The sequence below is a fragment of the Narcine bancroftii genome, chromosome 1, assembly GCF_036971445.1.
Source record: "Narcine bancroftii isolate sNarBan1 chromosome 1, sNarBan1.hap1, whole genome shotgun sequence".
NCBI lineage: Eukaryota > Metazoa > Chordata > Chondrichthyes > Torpediniformes > Narcinidae > Narcine > Narcine bancroftii.
In genome coordinates, this window is record NC_091469.1 from 468,282,642 (window position 1) to 468,302,240 (window position 19,599).

The window sequence follows — 19,599 nt, forward strand, 5'->3', positions numbered from 1 at the left end:
CAGGTCCTTGGAGATGTTGACACCCAGGAATTTGAAGTTCTTGACGCACTCCACTACTGAGCCCTCGATGGGGACTGGAGTATGTTCCCATGACTTCCTCCCGATGTTCACAATCATATCCTTAGTTTTGCTGATGTGGAGCACAAGGTTGTTTTCGGTACACTATTCAACGAGCTGATCTATCTCGTTCCTGTACACTTCCTCATTGCCATTTGTGATTCTGCCGACAACTGTGGTGACATCGGCAAACTTGTAGATGGCAATGGAGTTGTGCCTGGCCACACAGTCGTGGGTATATAACAAATAGAGCATGGACTAAGCATGCATCCTTGGGGTGAGTCTGTGTTGATCACTGAGGAGGAGACATTGTTTCAATTTGTACTGACTGTTTAATTGAAGCAAGCCGAGGGTGATATTTTTCAGACTGGAGGCCTGTGACTAGGTGGTGTGCCACAGGGTTCAGGTGTCACTAAAGTGTCTGGTATTGTAGATAGTGACACCAGGTTGCAGCAGGTTGTAGGTCAGTTGGGCAGGCAGGAATTTAATACAGAGAATGTGAGGTGCTGCAGGCTGAGAAACCTAAGATGGGTAGGTTCTCAGTGAACGGAAGGAATCTGGGGAGCACTGTAGAGCAGAGAGGATCAAGGAGTACAGATGATCAAGGAGTATAGAAAGGATCAAGGAGTACAGATGATCAAGGAGTACAGAGTGGATCAAGGAGTACAGAGTGGATCAAGGAGTACAGAGTGGATCAAGGAGTACAGATGATCAAGGAGTACAGAGAGGATCAAGGAGTACAGAGAGGATCAAGGAGTACAGAGTGGATCAAGGAGTACAGAGAGGATCAAGGAGTACAGATGATCAAGGAGTATAGAAAGGATCAAGGAGTACAGATGATCAAGGAGTACAGAGTGGATCAAGGAGTACAGAGAGGATCAAGGAGTACAGAGAGGATCAAGGAGTACAGATGATCAAGGAGTATAGAGAGGATCAAGGAATACAGAGAGGATCAAGGAGTACAGATGATCAAGGAGTACAGAGAGGATCAAGGAGTACAGAGAGGATCAAGGAGTACAGATACATAGAACAGTAATTTTAAGTGGATTCACAGGTAGATAAAGTTGTCAAAAAGGCTTTTGGCACATTGGACATCATCAGTTGGAATAATGAGTATAGAAGTTGGGAAGTCATATTGAAGTTGAATAAGACTTTGGAGAGGCCCATTTTGGAGTATTGTGTCCAGTTTCAGTCATCGTGCTACAGGAAAAATCTTGTCAAGCTGAAGAGGGGCAGAGAAGATTTACGAGGATGTTGCTAGGACTTGCGGGCCTGAGCTGTAGGGAGAGATTGAGCAGGCTAGATTTTTATAGAGGTGCACAAAATCATAGGAGGAGGAGATTGGGTGAACATACGGAGTCATTTGCTCAGAGGCGGGAAATCAGTAACCTGGGGACATAGGTTTATGGTGGAGCAGAGGGGAGTGATTTAATAGGAATTTGAGGGGTGACCTTTTCACACAAAAAGTGATAAATGTATGCAATGGGCTGCTGGAGGAGGTGGTTGAAACAGATATGATTGCAATGTTTAACCAAAATTTGCATGGATCGATTGGATGGGTTTAGAGGGATAAAGGCCAAATACTGGCAGGTGGGACTAATGTGGTGGGACATTTTGGTCAAGTTGGGCCAAAAGACCTTCTTCTAAGCTGTACGACCTTGAGGCAAATATTCTGTTCCCTTACTAAGAGGTAGGGTGTTGATCATGCACGGACTTAGGATACATTGTTAGGAGAAACCAAGACTTATCAACTGAAATTGAAGGTCAGAGCTTTATATATTTATGGACTGTTGTACTTGAACATTTGTGCCATTGTGAAGGAGTAGAGTCACCCACCATGTCAGTCTAACTAGAAAATGTTCACCAACCATGGAAAAAAACAAACATTTTAGTCAAACTGCTGTAGTATGGACAATATTAAATTCTGGGATCATTGCTACAAATAGGCTTTGAAAAATCTCTGGTAACTTTTGAAGTGCGACCGCATCGCTGGTACAAAACATAATGGGACTGTGCGTCTGGGAATCTAGGTTGGAAGTTAGCAAGCTCTGAACTGGATTTTGGGAATATAATATTAACTGTTGGAGTAACCTCCAGACTAAATGAACTCTTCTTGCTTCAGCAGAAGACATTATTTAAAAAATGAGAAGTTGAAGGGACATTGATAGGTCAAGCATCAGGAGTTTATGGGAATAATTCAAAAGACGCAGGACCGTTTCATTGATTCAGAGGATGAGACAACTGCGGCTGATGAGTAAAATCAAAGACAGTTTAAAAGCAAAAGATAGGGCGTACTGTATTGCAAAAATCAACAGGAAGATGATTAAAAAAGAACAAAAGGCAACTAAAAAGCAACAAGTGGAGAAAAGATGAATTGTGAAGGTAACATAAAAGAAGGCACAACATTTTTTTCAGGTATATAAAGAGTAAAAGAGAGGCATGAGTGAACATTAGACCGCTGGAAAATTATCCTGGAGAAGTGGTAAAGGGGATCAGAGAAATGGGGGATGAATAGGTATTTTGCCTCACCCTTAACTTTGGAAGACACTAGTAACGTACTAGAAATTCATGAGGGTCAGGGGCAGAAGTGAATGTAGTCACTCTTACTAAGGAGAAGGTGCTTAGGAAACTGAAGGGGCTGAAGGTGAATAAGTCACCTGGACCAGACTGACTACACCCCAGAATTTTGAAAGACGTAGCTGAAGAGATTGTGGTGATCTTTCAGGAATTGCCAGAGTCATTCAACTCTTTACAGAGAGACAAAAGTCATGAAATTATCAGCTGATTAGCCTAACTTCAGTGATTAGCAAGATTCTAGATTCCATTATTAAGGACCCTAGAATCTTGCTAAAGCCAGTGTGGTTTCCTTCAGGGGAAATCTTGGCTGACAAATCTGTTGAAGTGGTTACAAACCCAGAGGTCCCCAAAACCCAGCAGCAATAGAAATTCACCAAGACAAATGGTTACTTAAACAAAAGTTGCTTTTAATTATCTTTAAACATGAAAACAGGATCAAACTTGAACTTATTACTATTAACTTAACTAACCTAACTTAACCCCCTTCTAATTCTAAGCGCATGTGTATGTAATGTGTGTGTAAGTTTAGAAAAGATCTTTCACAGTCCAATCTCACTTCTCATTCCTCCAAGTTCACTGGTTGCAGGCAATTAATATACTGTGCACAGACATTCCTCCAAGATCACTGGTTGCAGGCAATTCATATACTGTGCACAGAATTTAATGTTTATGAAGTTTTCCAGGCTTTGGTGCTTGAAAGGTAAATGGTTACCGCTCAGGAAGGTTCTTGTCAGTTTTCAGAGAGAAATTTGTTGTTCCTGGGCACAAACTGATCCCTTCTAATCAGCCACTTCAGTGTCTTGCTGAAGAAATTTGCCCCATTAGGGTTTTCCAGATGATAACTCCTTCTTTCAGGTCACCACAGAGTTCCTTTTTATTTTCCATATTTCAAGTGAAACATTAGGTAGACAGACCTCTCATCTTGTATGGACCACAATGGCTTTGACCAGACTGAACTCAGAACTCACAACCCGTCTGCAAAATGGGGTTTTCCACAAGCTTGCCAGCTGGTCCTGTTCCAGTCCCAGCTGGCTTGAGCAGAGCTCCAATATTTAAAATGAGATCTGTTTTGAAGTGTTTGTATGTGGCCTGCACTAAAAACCTGCCACAAGTATCTCCTTCAAAACATATCATAATCTGTCGCAAAGTTCTTTGAGGAAGTAATGAGCAAGACAAACAAAGGAGAGTCAGTGGATGTGGTTTACTTGGATTTTCAGAATGCCTTTGACAAGGTGCTGCACATGAGGTTGCTCAACTAGATAGAAGCCCATGGTATTACAGGGATGGTACCACATGGAAAGAAGATTGGCTGACTGGCAGAAGGCAAAAAATATAAATAAAGGGAGCCTTTTCTGGTTGGCTGCCAGTGACCAGTGGTATTCCGCAGAGTTTAGGTTTGCTACTTTTCACGTTGTATGTGATGATTTGGAAGATAGAATTGATGGCTTTGTGGAATTTGTTTGGATGATATGAAGATTGATGGAGGAACAGGTTGTGGAGGAAGTAGGAAGTCTTCAGGTCTGTGTGCTCAACCTGCTCCTGTTCACGCTACTGACCCATGACTGCATCGCCAGATCCAGTTCCAACAGTGTCATTGTTTGTAGATGACATGACAGTAGTTGGCCTCATCCACAACAATAATAAGTTGCACTATAGAGGAGAGGTGGAAAACCTTGTGAAATAGTGCGAGACTAACAACCTGAGTTTCAATGTGGACAAGACAAAGGAGATGATTGTGGACTTCAGGAGGACCAGGATCAACCACCCTCCTCTAAACATCAACAACTCTGTAGAAGAGAAAGTGGAGAGCAGCAAATTCCTTGGAGTTCACTGAACTAGTGACCTATCGTGGACACTCAGCATCTCCTCACTTGTCAGGAAGGTGCAGTAGCAGCTGCACTTCCTGAGAAGACTGAAGCGGGCAAGGTTACCGGCCACCATTATGTTACCCTTCTATAGGAGTTCCATTGAGAGCATCCTGGCTGACTGAATCACAGTGTGTAACAGCTGCTGCAGAGAAATGGATTGGAGGTCAATCCACAAGACCATAAGAGTGGGAGAGAGGATCACTGGAGTCTCCAACACCCCCCTCCACCCCTTCCACCCATCAAAGTGATATACCAGGATCGTTGTCTGAAGAGGGTGTGCAAAATCATTGAGGACCCCTTCCACCCTGCACACAGCATCTTTCAGCTGCTCCCATCAGAGAAGAGATACAGGAGGATCAAAGTCAGCACCACAAAGCTGATAAACAGCTTCTTCCCATAGGCAGTGAGAATGCTGAATGACCAAAGGAATTGTGCCCACTAACCATTCATGGCTCACATACAGTATTCAGAATCAGAATTTATTGTCATGAACAAGTCATGAAATTCAGTATTTTGTGGCAGCATCATGGTGCAAACATTCATATATAACTATCTTAAAACATTACTATAAATAAAAATAGTTGTCCACAAAATGTAAGGCAGTGACTTTGGTTCATTGATTATTCAGGAATCTGATGGTAGCAGGGAAGAGGCTGTCTTTGTGTTGCTGAGTGCTTGTCTTTAGGTTCCTGTTCCATTTTCCCAATGGTGGAGGGTATGGCCTGGGTGGTGGAGGTCTCTGAGGATAGAGGCTGCTTTTATAAGACTCCTCCTCATGTAGATGTCATTGATGGAGCAAAGTCTAGAGCCTGTGATGTCACAGGTCGAGTTAACAACTTCTGGAGTTGGCGCCTCCATACCAGGCATAGATGAAACCAGCTAGAATTCTCTCCACAGTACATCTGTAGAAGTTTTTGAGAATTGTTGGTGATGTACTGAATCTCCTCAGACACCCCACAAAGTATAGCCACTTGCGAGCCTTCTTTGTGATTGCATCAACATGGAGGGTCCATGACAGATCCTCAGAGATGTTGACACCCAGGAATTTCTTGACCCTCTCCACTACCGAGACTTCGATGAGGGGCGTGTTCCCCTTACTTCCTTCTGAAGTCCACAATCATCTCCTTGATTTTGCTAATGTTGAGTGCAAGGTTGTTGTCATTACACCGTTCAATGAGCTGAGCTATCTTCCTCCTGTATGCTTCCTCATTGCCGTCTGTGATTCTTCTAACACTGTGGTATCATCATCAAACTTGAAGATAGCATTGGAATTAAGCCTGGCCACACAGTCGTGGGTGTATAACAAGTAGAGCAGTGGGCTAAGTAGGCATTCTTGGGGTGCGCCCGTGTTGATGATGAGTGAGGAGGAGAAGACAATACTTATTTATTTATTTGTACAGATAAAATACTTGTCATACACATGTACTGTTTGTATGTGTGTTATGTCTGGTTGTGTGTCTGCTTTTTTTTGTGCTGTGGACCTGAGAACACTGTTTCGTTAAAGAAATAGCAGATAAAACCACAGAAGACCTCAGCCTAGAAACAGGGTCTTTGGTCCATCAAGTTCTTGCTGAATTATTATTCTGCCTAGTCCCATTGACCTTCACCCGGACCGTAGCCCTCAAAGCTACTCCCAGTCATGAATTAGCTAAATTTTTCTTATATGTCAAAATCGAGCCCACATTCACCTCTATCTCACCACTCGTTCCGGATTCTCACCACTTTCTGTGTGAAAATTTCCATTAAACATCTCACCTTTTACCCTTAGCCCATGTCATATAGTTCTTGCCTCACCTAGCTTCAGTGGAAAAGGCCTGCTTGCATCTGCTTTGCCTGTACCCCACATAATCTTGTATACCTCCATCAAATCTCCCCTCATTCTCCAATACTCCAGCAAATAAAGTCCTAACCTGTTTAACTTTTCCCTGTAACTCAGCTCCTCAAGTGTCGGCAACATCCCTGTAAATCTTCACTGCACTCCTTCAATCTCATTTGCCCTCATCAATGTCTTGAACAACTTCACCATAACTTCCCCACCCAATTTCCTATACTCAATACTTTGATTTATGAATGCCAATGTGTCAAAATCCCAAAGTGAAAGTACCTGTGACACCACTCTCAAGGAACAATGTTCTCCTCTGTTCTGCCGCATTCCACAGTGCCCAACTGTGATAGTCCAGATTCTATCACCAATGTATATATGTACAGATTGTAGTGTAGGATGATTGTGATTGGCTGAGAGTGTAGCCACACCTACTGGTAGGCCTTAAAGGATTGCTCCTAGCCAGACCAGGTCATTCTGGATTGGTCGACCAACCAGTCTTTTAGTTAATAAAAGCCTTGGTTTGGATCAAGAAGTCTTTGGTTCTTTCGACGTGCTCTACACCAACCATTTATCTTGGTTCATCCCCCCAAAGTGAAACACCTCAGTTTTCTGCATGATGGAATACAGTGTAGGGAAGTGGACAGTCATGTGCTTTTGTTGAGGAAATAAATAGGCACCCACAACTCTATGTGTTTTTTAAAAAAAACTTCCCCCTAAACTTACCTCCCTTCATTTTGTACCCATATCCTCTGGTGTTTGATATCCCTGCCCTGGGAAACAGGCTCTGACTGTCCAGTGCTTCTCATAATCTTGTAAAATGGGGTTTTAATTAAATTATTAATTTAAATTAATAATTTCTATTAAATTTCCTCTTATTGTTCTATGTTCCAAAGAAAAAAAGTCCCAACTCTGCTAACCTTGCCTCATAAGACTTATTTTTCCAATCCAGGCAACATCCTGGTAAATCACCTTTGCACCTTCTCTATTCCTATTATGAGGTGACCAGAACTGAACACAATATTCCTGTAATGCGCGTCGAAAGAACCAAAGACTTGTTGATCCAAACCAAGGCTTTTATTAACTAAAAGACTGGAGCATATCACAAGTAGGTCGACCAGTCCAGAATGACCTGGTCTGGCTAGGAGCAATCCTTTAAGACCTCCCAGTAGGCGTGGCTACACTCTCAGCCAATCACAGTCATCCTACACTACCATCTGTACATCTGTACATAGACACATTGGTGATAGAATCTGTACCAGTCGACCTGCTTGTAATATGCTCCAGTCTTTTAGTTAATAAAATTGTAGTGCGCGTCGAAAGAACCAAAGACTTGTTGATCCAAACCAAGGCTTTTATTAACTAAAAGACTGGAGCATATCAGAAGTCGGTCGACCAGTCCAGAATGACCTGGTCTGGCTAGGAGCAATCCTTTAAGACCTGCCAGTAGGTGTGGCTACACTCTCAGCCAATCACAGTCATCCTACACTACCATCTGTACATCTGTACATAGACACATTGGTGATAGAATCTGTACTAGTCGACCTGCTTGTAATATGCTCCAGTCTTTTAGTTAATAAAATTGTAGTGCGCGTCGAAAGAACCAAAGACTTGTTGATCCAAACCAAGGCTTTTATTAACTAAAAGACTGGAGCATGTCACAAGTCGGTCGACCAGTCCAGAATGACTTGGTCTGGCTAGGAGCAATCCTTTAAGACCTCCCAGTAGGCGTGGCTACACTCTCAGCCAATCACAGTCATCCTACACTACCATCTGTACATCTGTACATAGACACATTGGTGATAGAATCTGTACTAGTCGACCTGCTTGTAATATGCTCCAGTCTTTTAGTTAATAAAATTGTAGTGCGCGTCGAAAGAACCAAAGACTTGTTGATCCAAACCAAGGCTTTTATTAACTAAAAGACTGGAGCATATCACAAGTAGGTCGACCAGTCCAGAATGACCTGGTCTGGCTAGGAGCAATCCTTTAAGACCTGCCAGTAGGTGTGGCTACACTCTCAGCCAATCACAGTCATCCTACACTACCATCTGTACATCTGTACATAGACACATTGGTGATAGAATCTGTAGTATCACAATTCCTTTCCCAGAATGGGCATTGTCAAGATGAGAAACAATAATAGAGTCTAAAAGAACCAGAGTCCAGGTAGAGTGGGAGGATAGCTCATTGAGGTCAGAGTAGAAATCTATTGAGGAGATTTTTTTGTTAAATTGGTCTGATCTCCTCCTTTCCCTTCCTTACATTCTTGAATAAATTTACTTTACTGATGCCTAACGATGTACCATCTGATGAAGTTCAATCCCAAAAGAACATGAATATTCACAGCCCATTCTACAACGAGTCATTGCCTATCCTCCAGCAGTCTGAACTTTTAGTCAATGTGTGTTGTGCCAAAAGTAACTCGGCGAGGCAATATTTGGAAAGGGTAGGGCAAGCATTCTTTCCTGGTTGTGGTCGTGTTTGAGTTTAACTTCACACCTGCCCAGTATTCAGTACAAAGTGAATAAACAATGAGATGTTGGAGGGGCTCAGTAAGTCAGTGAGCATCCACAGACAGAAATGGGCAGTCAATATTTTGGATTAGGAACAATTTTTGAGACTGAAATATTCCACGTTAAAGCAGAAGACCAACCTTTGCATCAAATTTACTATGGTAATTCCACAGGACTTTATATTTTAAAAAAAACATTGTTCATGTATTGTAAACTTTGCTGGCAAGCCCTGCATTTATTGCCTATCAACTTGTTTTTTTGAACCACTAGAGCCCCTGTGTTGATGGGCTGGGAGCCATATGATTTTGATCCATGCAAGAGCTGCAGCATTCTTTTCCAGGTCAGCATGGGATGTGAGTTGGAAAAGAATCTGAAGGAAGGTGATCGTGTTTTCACACACCCACTGCATACCCTTTCAAGATGTAAACTTTGAGAGGTGCTATGGAAGCCTTGGCAATTTTAAATAGATAACACTGAATTAGATCATAAACTTGACTGAACACTCACCACAGTGGTGGTGAGCGTGCTAAATGGAGAATGAATGTTACAATGTGACACTAAGGATGTAAAACGTATTTGAGCCGTTTTCTTTTATTGTAAATAATTTATTATGAGTTTATTTTTGGAAAAAAATAATAATTGACCAGCCTAGTAGTGCTGGTAGTAGATCTGCTGCCTTCTAGCGTCAGGTGCCTGGGTTCAATATTAATCTCCTGTACCTTTTGAGTGGAGTGTACACATTCTCTCTATGTCTGCATGGGTTTTGTCTGGGTGCTCTGGTTTCCTCCCACATCCCCAAGGTTTGTGAGTTAGTTGGTTGACTGGCCACTGTGAATTGTGGGAGAAATGATAGAAATGCGCAGTGAATAAAATGGGATTAGAGCAGGATTCCTGTGAATGGGGCCTTGATGGTCAACATGGACGTAGTAAATCAGTGGTTCTCAACCTTTTTCTGTCCACTCACATACCACTTTAAGTACTCCCTATGCCATCGGTGCTCTGTGATTAGTAAGGGATTGCTTAAGGTGGTATGTGAGTGGGAAGGGAAGGTTGAGAATCACTGCTCTAGACCCAATTGTTACTGAAATATTTTGCTTGAGCAAAATTGTCATTGGCCCATTTCCTTTGGAGTTATGAAGCCATGCACATAATGAGTCAATTAGCTATGATTTAAACTGCGCTGGGTGGGTCACGTCTCCAGAATGGAGGACCATCGCCTTCCCAAGATCGTGTTATATGGCGAGCTCTCCACTGGCCACCGTGACAGAGGTGCAGCAAAGAAAAGGTACAAGGACTGCCTAAAGAAATCTCTTGGTGCCTGCCACATTGACCACCGCCAGTGGGCTGATATCGCCTCATACCGTGCATCTTGGCGCCTCACAGTTCGGCGGGCAGCAACCTCCTTTGAAGAAGACCGCAGAGCCCACCTCACTGACAAAAGGCAAAGGAGGAAAAACCCAACACCCAACCCCAACCAACCAATTTTCCCCTGCAACCGCTGCAACCGTGTCTGCCTGTCCCACATCGGACTTGTCAGCCACAAACGAGCCTGCAGCTGACGTGGACATTTACCCCCTCCATAAATCTTCGTCCGCGAAGCCAAGCCAAAGAAGAAAGAAACTTTTCTTTACAGCTTAAGCAATCGTTTACTAATCACAGTGCACCTATGGCATAGGGAATACTTAAAGTGGAATGTGAGTGGAAAGAAAAAGGTTGAGAACCACTGTGGTAGGCCAAAGCTTGTTTCCATGCTATGACTCTACCACACAACGAACAAATGAAGTATAAACTAGTGGAAGTTAGTCTGCTTGACTGAGTAAGCAAAATAAATTTAAGGTGATGTGCACTATTAAGGTGAATTTTCAACTTTGAATTTGGACCTAAAGCTGTGTAATAAGATGAAATGTACACAAACCCATCATCTACAGGAAACCTCTTGAGATTTCCTGAAGCATTTTCGCCATCCGAGACACATTATGCCACCAAGCTCTGATTGTTAAGCCTTGAGCCTCCATACACATCTCTCCACTATGGTTTGCTTTAAGAGCAACTTCCGCCTAGCTTGCGATGTCTTTAAACAAATATTGCCATGGCTCACTGTCCATGCAGCACTAAGTTGAAGATAACAGTCACAGAACTGAACATTTATCATGTTGCACAGAACAGGAACATATATCAACTAATCAGGAAAGAGAAGAAAGCAGAATCCAGATTTCCATTTGAAAATGAAAATAGAACGTAGAATATTACAGCACATTACAGGTCGCTGCACCCAGGATGTTGTGCGAACCAATGCAAAACCCACTCCACAGCAATCTAACTCTTCCTTATCTCACATCGTTTCATCCATATGCCTTTCTAAGCATCTTTTGAATGTCCATATCATATCACCCTCATAAATTGCACTAGAATCATAGGTGGTTTGATCTGAAGGTGCCTTGGGTAATTTGCGTTAACAGTACTGGATGCATGCTGCCAATGGCTCGGTTTACAAATGAAAATTGTATGTGCCAATCCAAAAACAATTCCTCACCAGTATCTTTCTGTTGAATGAGCTGAGGCTTTTGAAATGTGCAAAGGTTGGTCTCAGCACCACAGATTAAACCGGGCTAGGGAATACATAAGGAAATAAGAGCAGCAGTAGCCAATATGCTCATCGTTCAGTGTAACTGTAGCTGATCTTACCCAGCCGACATCTCTTCTGATATCAGAAGAGATTGCAGATGCTGAAATCCGGAGCAAAACAACAAACTCCAGGAGGAATTCTGCAGGTCAAGCAGCATCTGATGAAGGGTTTTCACCAGAAACGTTGAACATCCTTTTGCCACAACAGATGCTGTTTGACCCTTTGAGCTCCTCCAGCAGTTTTTTTTTGTGCTATCATCTTGCCCACAGAAGGCAGAGGGCAATTGTATTTGGTTTGTATTCTGCAAGGAGGTCGGTGACCAGCGGTGTTGCGCAGGAATCTGTTCTGGGACCCTTCCTCTGTGATAATTCTAAGCAACCTAGGTGAGGAAGTAGAAAGGTGGATCCGTAAGTTTGCAGATGTCACGAAGGCTGATGGTGTTGTGGATAGTCTAAAAGGTGGCCAGAGGTTGCAGATGAACATTGATTGGCGGCAGAGTTGGGCTGAGAAGTGACAGATGGAGTTTAACCCAGAAAAGTGGGAAGTTGTTAATTTTGTTAGGTCAACTTTGAAGACCGAATACAGAATGTTAATGGGAGAACTCGGTGCAGTGTGGACCCACTGAAAAATCTTTAGGTCCATGCTCATAGGACACTCAAAGCTGCCTCACAGGTTGATAGTTTTGTAAAGGATGTTGGCCTTCGTTAACCATGGGATTCAGTTCAATAGCCATGAGGTAATGTTGCAGCTACACAAGACCTTAGACCCCTCCCCTTTCCAATATTGTGTTCAGTTCTGGGCACCTCACTACAGGAAGGATTTGGATGCTATAGAGAGGGTGTGGAGGAGATTTACAAGAATGCTGCCTGGATTGGAGAGCATGTCTTCTGAGGATAGGTTGGGTTTTCTCTCTGGAGTGACAGAGGATGAGGGGTGGTCTGATAGAGGCGTGTAAGATGATAGGCATAGATCGTGTGGATGGCTGGAGGATTTTTCCCAATGCTGAAATTGCGAACTTGAGGGGGCATAGTTTTGAGGTGCTTGGAAGTAAGTACAAGGGGAGATATAAAGTTTTCACACAGAGAGTGGTGAGTGCTTGAAATGCACTGCCAGCAATGGTAGTGGAAAGCAGCTACCATGGGATCTTTTTGGACACAATGAGATAGGTACATGGAACTGAGAAAAACAGAGGGTTATGCAGTAAGGAAATTCTGTACAGTTGTTAGAGTAGATTATTATGTCAGCACAACGTGGGCCAAAGGGCCTGCTCTGTGGTGTAGGTTTCTATGTGTCTCTTCTGTTCCAGTACTGCCAGTAAGCCAAGGAATGGAATGATTAGAAAAGGAACTAAATTAAATGCTAACTTGCTCAGTCTTTCTAAATTTTAGTTACACAAAGAACCAAATATGATACTAAAGGCATGCTTGATTTTCTTCTTGGCTCCTCTAGGATGTGCTGGGTTTTGGGATAATGTCACCTGCTGGATGCCAGCCAAGGTGGGAGAAACAGTCAACGTGCCCTGTCCAAAAATCTTTGGGGACTTCAAAAATGAACCAGGTTTGGATTGTTGACTTGGGGAAAAAATATGCTAATGTTTTTGGGAAGCAGTTTGTGTGGGGAGAATTTTTTTTGGATGGGATTAAATTCATTTTAGATGTAATTTGACATGTATTCATAGATGAATTTACAATAATTAAAAAATTTAATTTTTTAACATTTAAATTTATACATACGGCACGGTAACAGGCCATTTCGACTCACTAGTCTGTGCTGCCCTATTTACACTCAATTAATCTACAACCCCCGGTACATTTAGAGGAAACTAGAGCCCTGGGGAAAACCCATGCAGACATGGGGAGAATGTACAAACTCCTTATAGACTGTGCGGAATTTGAATCCAGGTCCCGATCACTGGCACTGGAAAGGCATGGTGCTATCCGTTACGCTAATGGTTCCGCTCCTGATTTGTTGAAAGTGATAATGTGAAGGCTCGAGATGTGACTATACCACACAACTATACCATCCATGTTTCCCTCCCACCACCTTCCACAATCACAAAAGCTTTCTCAAGTTAATTTACTGCAGTAGGCCTTATTTAGGCCTACTGCACAGTACGAGCCCTTTAGCCCATAATGTTGTGTTGACCTATACAAACCTGCTCCACAACAATCTAATTTTCCCCTACCTCACACCCATAACCCTCTATTTTACTTACATCCATGTGCCTATCTATGACTCTTTTAAAATGTCCCTATCGTAGCAGCCTCCACTAGCACCCTCAGCAATGCATTTCAGACATCCACCACTCTCTGAGAGAAAAATAAAAGTGTCTCTCACTTAAACCATTCTCTAATCACCTTAAACAGATGTGCTCTGCTATTGTTGCTCTGGGAAAAAGGTGCTAGCCCTCATGATCTCATATACCTCTATTAAGTCACCTCACATCTCTTGTCGCTCCAAAGAGAAAAGCCCTAGCTCCATCAACCTATACTATATGTGAGATGAGACTGCAATAACGGATGTTATACAGACACTCCTACAGTTTAGTCAAGGTTAATTTATAAAAGTAATAGAGTAGTTGATGAGATTACATTCTGTGAGGCACCGCATGTTTAAACGAGTCATCCATTTTCATCAGTGATGCCTTCTTATATTATTTTTTTTATTTTAATGATATAGCACAGTTGAAAGCCCTTCAGCCCATGAAACCAATTACAATCAATTAACCATGCAGTTGGTTTTGGAGGGTGGGAGGAAACTAGAGAATCCAGAGAAAACCCACTCAGGTCATGAGGAGAATGTACAAACTCCTTGCAGACCGGGCTGGGTTTGAACTCTGGTTGTGGGCAATGTAATGGCATGGAACTAACCACTTCACTCAACTTGCTGCCTATCATTGATTCACAAGATGAGACAGCATAGAAATGGGTCCTTCCGCCCAGTCTCTTCATACCAGCAAAGTGTTTGTCTGAGCTAGTCCTATTTGCTGCATTTATAACCCTCGAGGCTTTCCTTATCCATGTACTTGTCTAAATGTCTTTTAGATGTTACAAATATCTTTTAAATGACCTAAATTTATCTACCTCTAATATTCGGTGTGAAAAGGTTGCCCATCTGGTCCCTTTTAAATTTTTCAGATTCAGGTTTATTGTCAGAGTACATACATGGCAACACATACAACCCTGAGATTCTTATTTCCTGCAGGAGTGGCAGCATTACCACTGATTGGTAATGCAAAAAAAAACGGCACACAGCGTAAACATGTAAACAGATAACAAATGTAAACAAACTGTGCAAAACAGAGAGAACAAAAGAAAGTTGATAAAGTTCACAAGTAAGAGTCCTTAAATGAGTCTCTGATTGCATTTGTAGTGGAGAATTCTGATGGTGGTGGTGGTGGTGGGGGGGGGGGGGGGGGGGGGAGGGGTGTGTTAGCAGTTGTTCCTGAACCTTGTGACACCTATACCACTTACCTCACTTTAAACCCCTGCCCTCTAATTTTAGATGTAAGGGGAATCAGCAGAAGGTTGACCTCTCCGAAGTTTGAGAATAGTTAATACTCACACAAAAGATTGTAGGATAACTTAAATCAAAGGAAACTCCTTTGATAATCAGATTTAAGTAAATCATGCAGGGATTTTTTTTACATGAGGATCTGGAACAAACACAACTTCATTGCAATGTTTAAAATATCTACAATAAAATCTGAAGAAATTTATACAGCTGATGTTAGGCATATTTAGTTCATTTCAAGTGATGTTTTGGTGCAAGTCATTATGAGCAGGGAGAAACCCATTAATATTTCTCTTCAAGGCAACATAAGCAAGAACTGCACGGCGAACGGGTGGACAGATACATTTCCGGGATATATTAACGCATGTGGAGGTAACATCAGTGAGATTACTAAAAAGGTAAGCATGCATACGTGTTTCCCACCACTATGGGTAGGCAGACATATCTGGAACTTCTCATTTTCATCAAACCCACAGAGAGCTGAATTTAAAATTATCATCCTCAAAATCGGAACCTTTTCAAGTTAAGTGAAGTTTGTGAAGTCACACAAAAACTTTTCAAAGTGGTTTTGTGACTTTTGTTTATTTTTTAAAAACATAGAAATGTTGCTTCCAGTCTAATTGTTTCATAATAGTTCACGCACATCTGTGGAGAGAGAGCAAGACTTTAAACCTTAATCCTGCTTATCTCCATTGACATTGCCTGATCTGCTGTAAGCTCTCAGCATTTTATTTGTTTTTATTTTGGATTTCCAGCACTTTTGCTATTCAAATTTTGTATTTATTTCACAGTTTGAAAGAGTGCAGAGAAAATGTATTTTGCTGTAAAGTGCATGGAAAATTTACAAGGATGTTACTCGACTTGAAGAGCTAAGTTATAGGGAAAGGTTGAATAGGTTAGGACTTTATTTCTGCAGTGTTGGAAAATGATGGGATGTTTGATAGAGGGAGACAAAATTATGAGAGGTGTAAAATAGGTTAAATGTAACCAAACTTTCTCTACTAAGATTGGGTGAGACAAGAACTAGAGGATATGGGTGAAGGGTGAAGGGGGAAATGTTTAAGGGGTACAATAGGAGCAACCTCTTCACTCAGAGGGTGCTGAGAGCTGCCAGTGGCAGTGGGGGGGGGGGGGGGTGTGGGCTCAATTTTGGCACAAGATTGGATTGTTACATGGATGGGTGCGGCATGGTCCGCGTTCAGGTGGATGTGACTAGGCAAGATAAATAGTTCAGCATGAATTAGATGGGCTGAAGGACATGTTTCTGCATTGTAGTGTTCTATGGTTTGATTTGGATATTTGGGTAGGACAATGGAATTTGTTTTAATGTGTATCCGGAGTTAACAAGGCTCTTTTAAAATGAGAATGTGAGGGAAATTGCTCCAATTTAAGCAAATTATGTAAAAGTCGTATCCATTTGTTGGTTGGACAAAAATTTAAGAAATTGATGAACAACCCAAAGTGGATAAAATAAATGTTTGGATGAGTATGTTTGGATGTTGGAGCTCTTTACTGCTGCTCTCCATACAAATTCAGTCCTAAGATGATAAATGAGAGGTAATGTTTCTTCTCATTTATATTTGAGGTATGTCACTATCCCTACCTCATCACAATCCATGTGCAGTTCTCAAAGGAACTTTTCTCTGTTGTACTTGTTACGAGCCCAGAGGACCCCAAAACCCGGCGGCAATAGAGATTCACCAAGACAAATGGTTACTTAAACAAAAGTTGCTTTTAATTTTCTTTAAAAATGAAAACAGGATTAAACTTTATCTTATTACTATTAACTTAACCTAACATAATCCCCTGCTAACTCGAAGCGCACATGTATGTAATGTATATCTAAGTTTAAAAAATGTCTTTAATTCAGAGTCCAATCTCACTTCTCACTCCTCCAAGTTCACTGTTGCAGGCAATTCTTATACTGTGCATAGAATTTAACCTTTATGAATTTCACCAGGCTTTGGTGCTTGAAAGGTAAATGGTTACCACTCAGAAAGGTTCTTGTTGGTTTTCAGAGAGAGATTTGTTGTTCGCTGGATACAAATTGATCCCTTCTAATCAGCCACTTCAGTGTCTTGCTGAAGAAACTTGCCCATCAGGTTTTTCCAGATGATAATCTCTTTCTTTCAGATCACCACAGAGTTCCTTTTTGTTTCCCTTATTTCAAGTGAAACATTAGTCCTCTCCTCTGGTATGAGCCACAAGGGCTTTGATCAGGCTGAACTAAGAACTCACAACTCATATCTCTCTCTCTCTCTCTCTCTCTCTCTCTCTCTCTCGCTCTCTCTCAGAAAAGTCTATTTTTTCTCTCTCTGCTTGCAAAACCATATGACCCTCTTAGAATAGCAAACTGCATCAGACAGCCTGCAGTTCCAAACCTAATCCTTCGAGTTCTTTCATCTGTTGCTTTTCAAAACAACAATCCATTAGTGAAGTCCCTTGGGTACTCATCAAAGTTTATGCAAAGGCACTCAGAACCAGGCCTGTCTGACTTGAGCAGAGCTCTAATATTTTTAAATGAGATCTGTTTTGAAGTGTTTGTATGTGACCTTCACTAAAAACCCTGCCACACTTTATCTCCCAAAACATATTTATATACAATATAAAACACAACATATTCTGTCACACACTGGACTCTGCTTCATTTTTTCCCTACCTCGCATTAAAGTACAGGTTGGCTTGTCTGGCTAGCATGTAAATCAAAATGATTCACTGTATCCTGACAAAAAATAAACCAAAAACATCAATTGAATATGTCAAAGACTACAATCCATGTCTTGGCCTAACTGATGGCCTTGATCCCCTTGCTCGATCCTTACCTGGTGTAGACACCTACAGTCTAAGATCCAAAGCATGCCAGAGCCAGAAACAAAGTCCGTATGGAGACAGGGCCTCTGGCAATGCACTTCAAAGCTTCCACCTGGTAAATGTACCCCAAATGTTTGACCGCCAGCAAAGCCCACCTCCACTTCTATCAGTGGGTTAGTTTTAATTGTTTTCAGATGTTTCCAATATTTAAAATCATTTAAAAATTAATACAATTGAAATAAATTTTAAGAAACTATCAGTTATTCTGTTTAAAGACGTAAAATTTAACCCAAATCACCATTAACATAAATAATTAAAACTGTTTAAAGCGAAATTGTTCATAGAATGAAACTTGCCTTCCTTTTGTTTTACATCGTTCATATTTACATTAAAGAAATCTAAAAATACTCAAAATCGGGCAGTGATAGTAAACCTTTTTAAAACTTGTGAAAATGTTAATGCATTTGATTATGTAATATATAACCTTTCTCTCAATATTTACTAAAGTTCAGCCAAAGTTAAACCTGAGCTAAACCATAATTATTAAACAAAAAGCCAAGTACTCAAATCCCTAAATGCATGAGTGAAATATTTAATTATGTCATCACACACTTTTTGACAACAGGAAAAGCATTTGTTCTTATTTTAGTCCAAAGATTTTGAATTTTAGAAGCACCAAGATATGCTGATGTGGCACGTTGAGGTACCAGCAAGCAAGCTCAAAACTCAAAAGACTGTACAACAGGCTTTATTCAGGTAAAAGTCTGAACACCAGTTCATGCTTTGGTGGCTCCCCGTGTGACTGGCTCAGGAGGAGCCGACTCAGGTCTATATTCGGGTCGGTTGATTGACAGCCAGCCAGGTGGAGTCAACCCCCTATGGGGTCTATTCAGGTCGCTGGAGTCAGCCCTTAGGTAGTGTTCCTGCAGGTCCAGAGATCGGCCCCTACAGTAGGCTGGTGGTCGTATCGTCACATTTGGGTACTAGGGATAAATAATGAATGACTCCGAAAGAAGAGCTCAGGTCTGAAATATCGACTGTCATTTGATTTCTGTGGATGCTGCAGGACCTGCTGAGTTTCTCCAGCACATTTGTGCATTGTATTATCAATTGGATCTTTCTTTAGCAGGCAATTAGTGCAGGCTGCAGCACACGGAGCAAGTTAATCCACTGATTGTATTATTTCTGTGTGGATTAAAATATCCATTCTTATGCAAGAGACCATAATCCAAGACTGATTTTTGAAAATATTTTTATTTTAAGGACTTGAGGTAAACAGATGGGATTTCTGTTTATCTGAATAGGCCAGCAAATGGGAACTTGTCTCTCTTAGTTTGTCTAACAATTTGAAGGCCACTTAGAAAAAGCCTACAGGCAGTCCATGTCATTCCAGTTTAAATTAGCAGCTATTACAAATCGATGTTAAGCCTAGATAGTACATTAAACCATAGTTGGGTGTGATTAAAATATATTAATGAGATTAAAAGCAGCATCTTCAACCAGATATGATAACAAAACCACCCAAAGCATTAGGGAATAGTTAAAACATAGAATTAGGCCATTCAGCCTGCACATTACTACTTCCTTCTCTTGGCCCCTTCTCAGTAATCCTGCAAGTTTTCCTCAACATGTCTTCACCCAGTTCCCTCTTGAAGACCACAATGCAATCTATTAGGGGTACTATAGGGGGAGAATTTCTTCACTCAGAGTGGTGGGAGAATAGAACGAGCTGCCAGCTGGCTCAATTTTAACATTTAAGAAAAAAATTGCAAAGGTACATGGATGGGAGGGGTATTGAAGGATATGGAC

General features: G+C 41.5%; 1 protein-coding gene across 3 annotated transcripts in view; it reads left to right on the forward strand.

Moving 5' to 3' along the window:
• The window catches only part of vipr2 (vasoactive intestinal peptide receptor 2), a 117,449-nt gene that overhangs the window by 16,147 nt on the left and 81,703 nt on the right, over nucleotides 1-19,599 (forward strand). For 2 of the 3 annotated variants that reach the window (XM_069914717.1, XM_069914718.1), the window contains exons 4-5: nucleotides 12,916-13,023; nucleotides 15,280-15,377. In XM_069914717.1, coding sequence (XP_069770818.1) covers nucleotides 12,916-13,023; nucleotides 15,280-15,377 — 206 coding nt within the window. The remainder of the gene's footprint in view (nucleotides 1-12,915; nucleotides 13,024-15,279; nucleotides 15,378-19,599) is intronic. The other variant, XM_069914719.1, reaches the window with a different exon arrangement.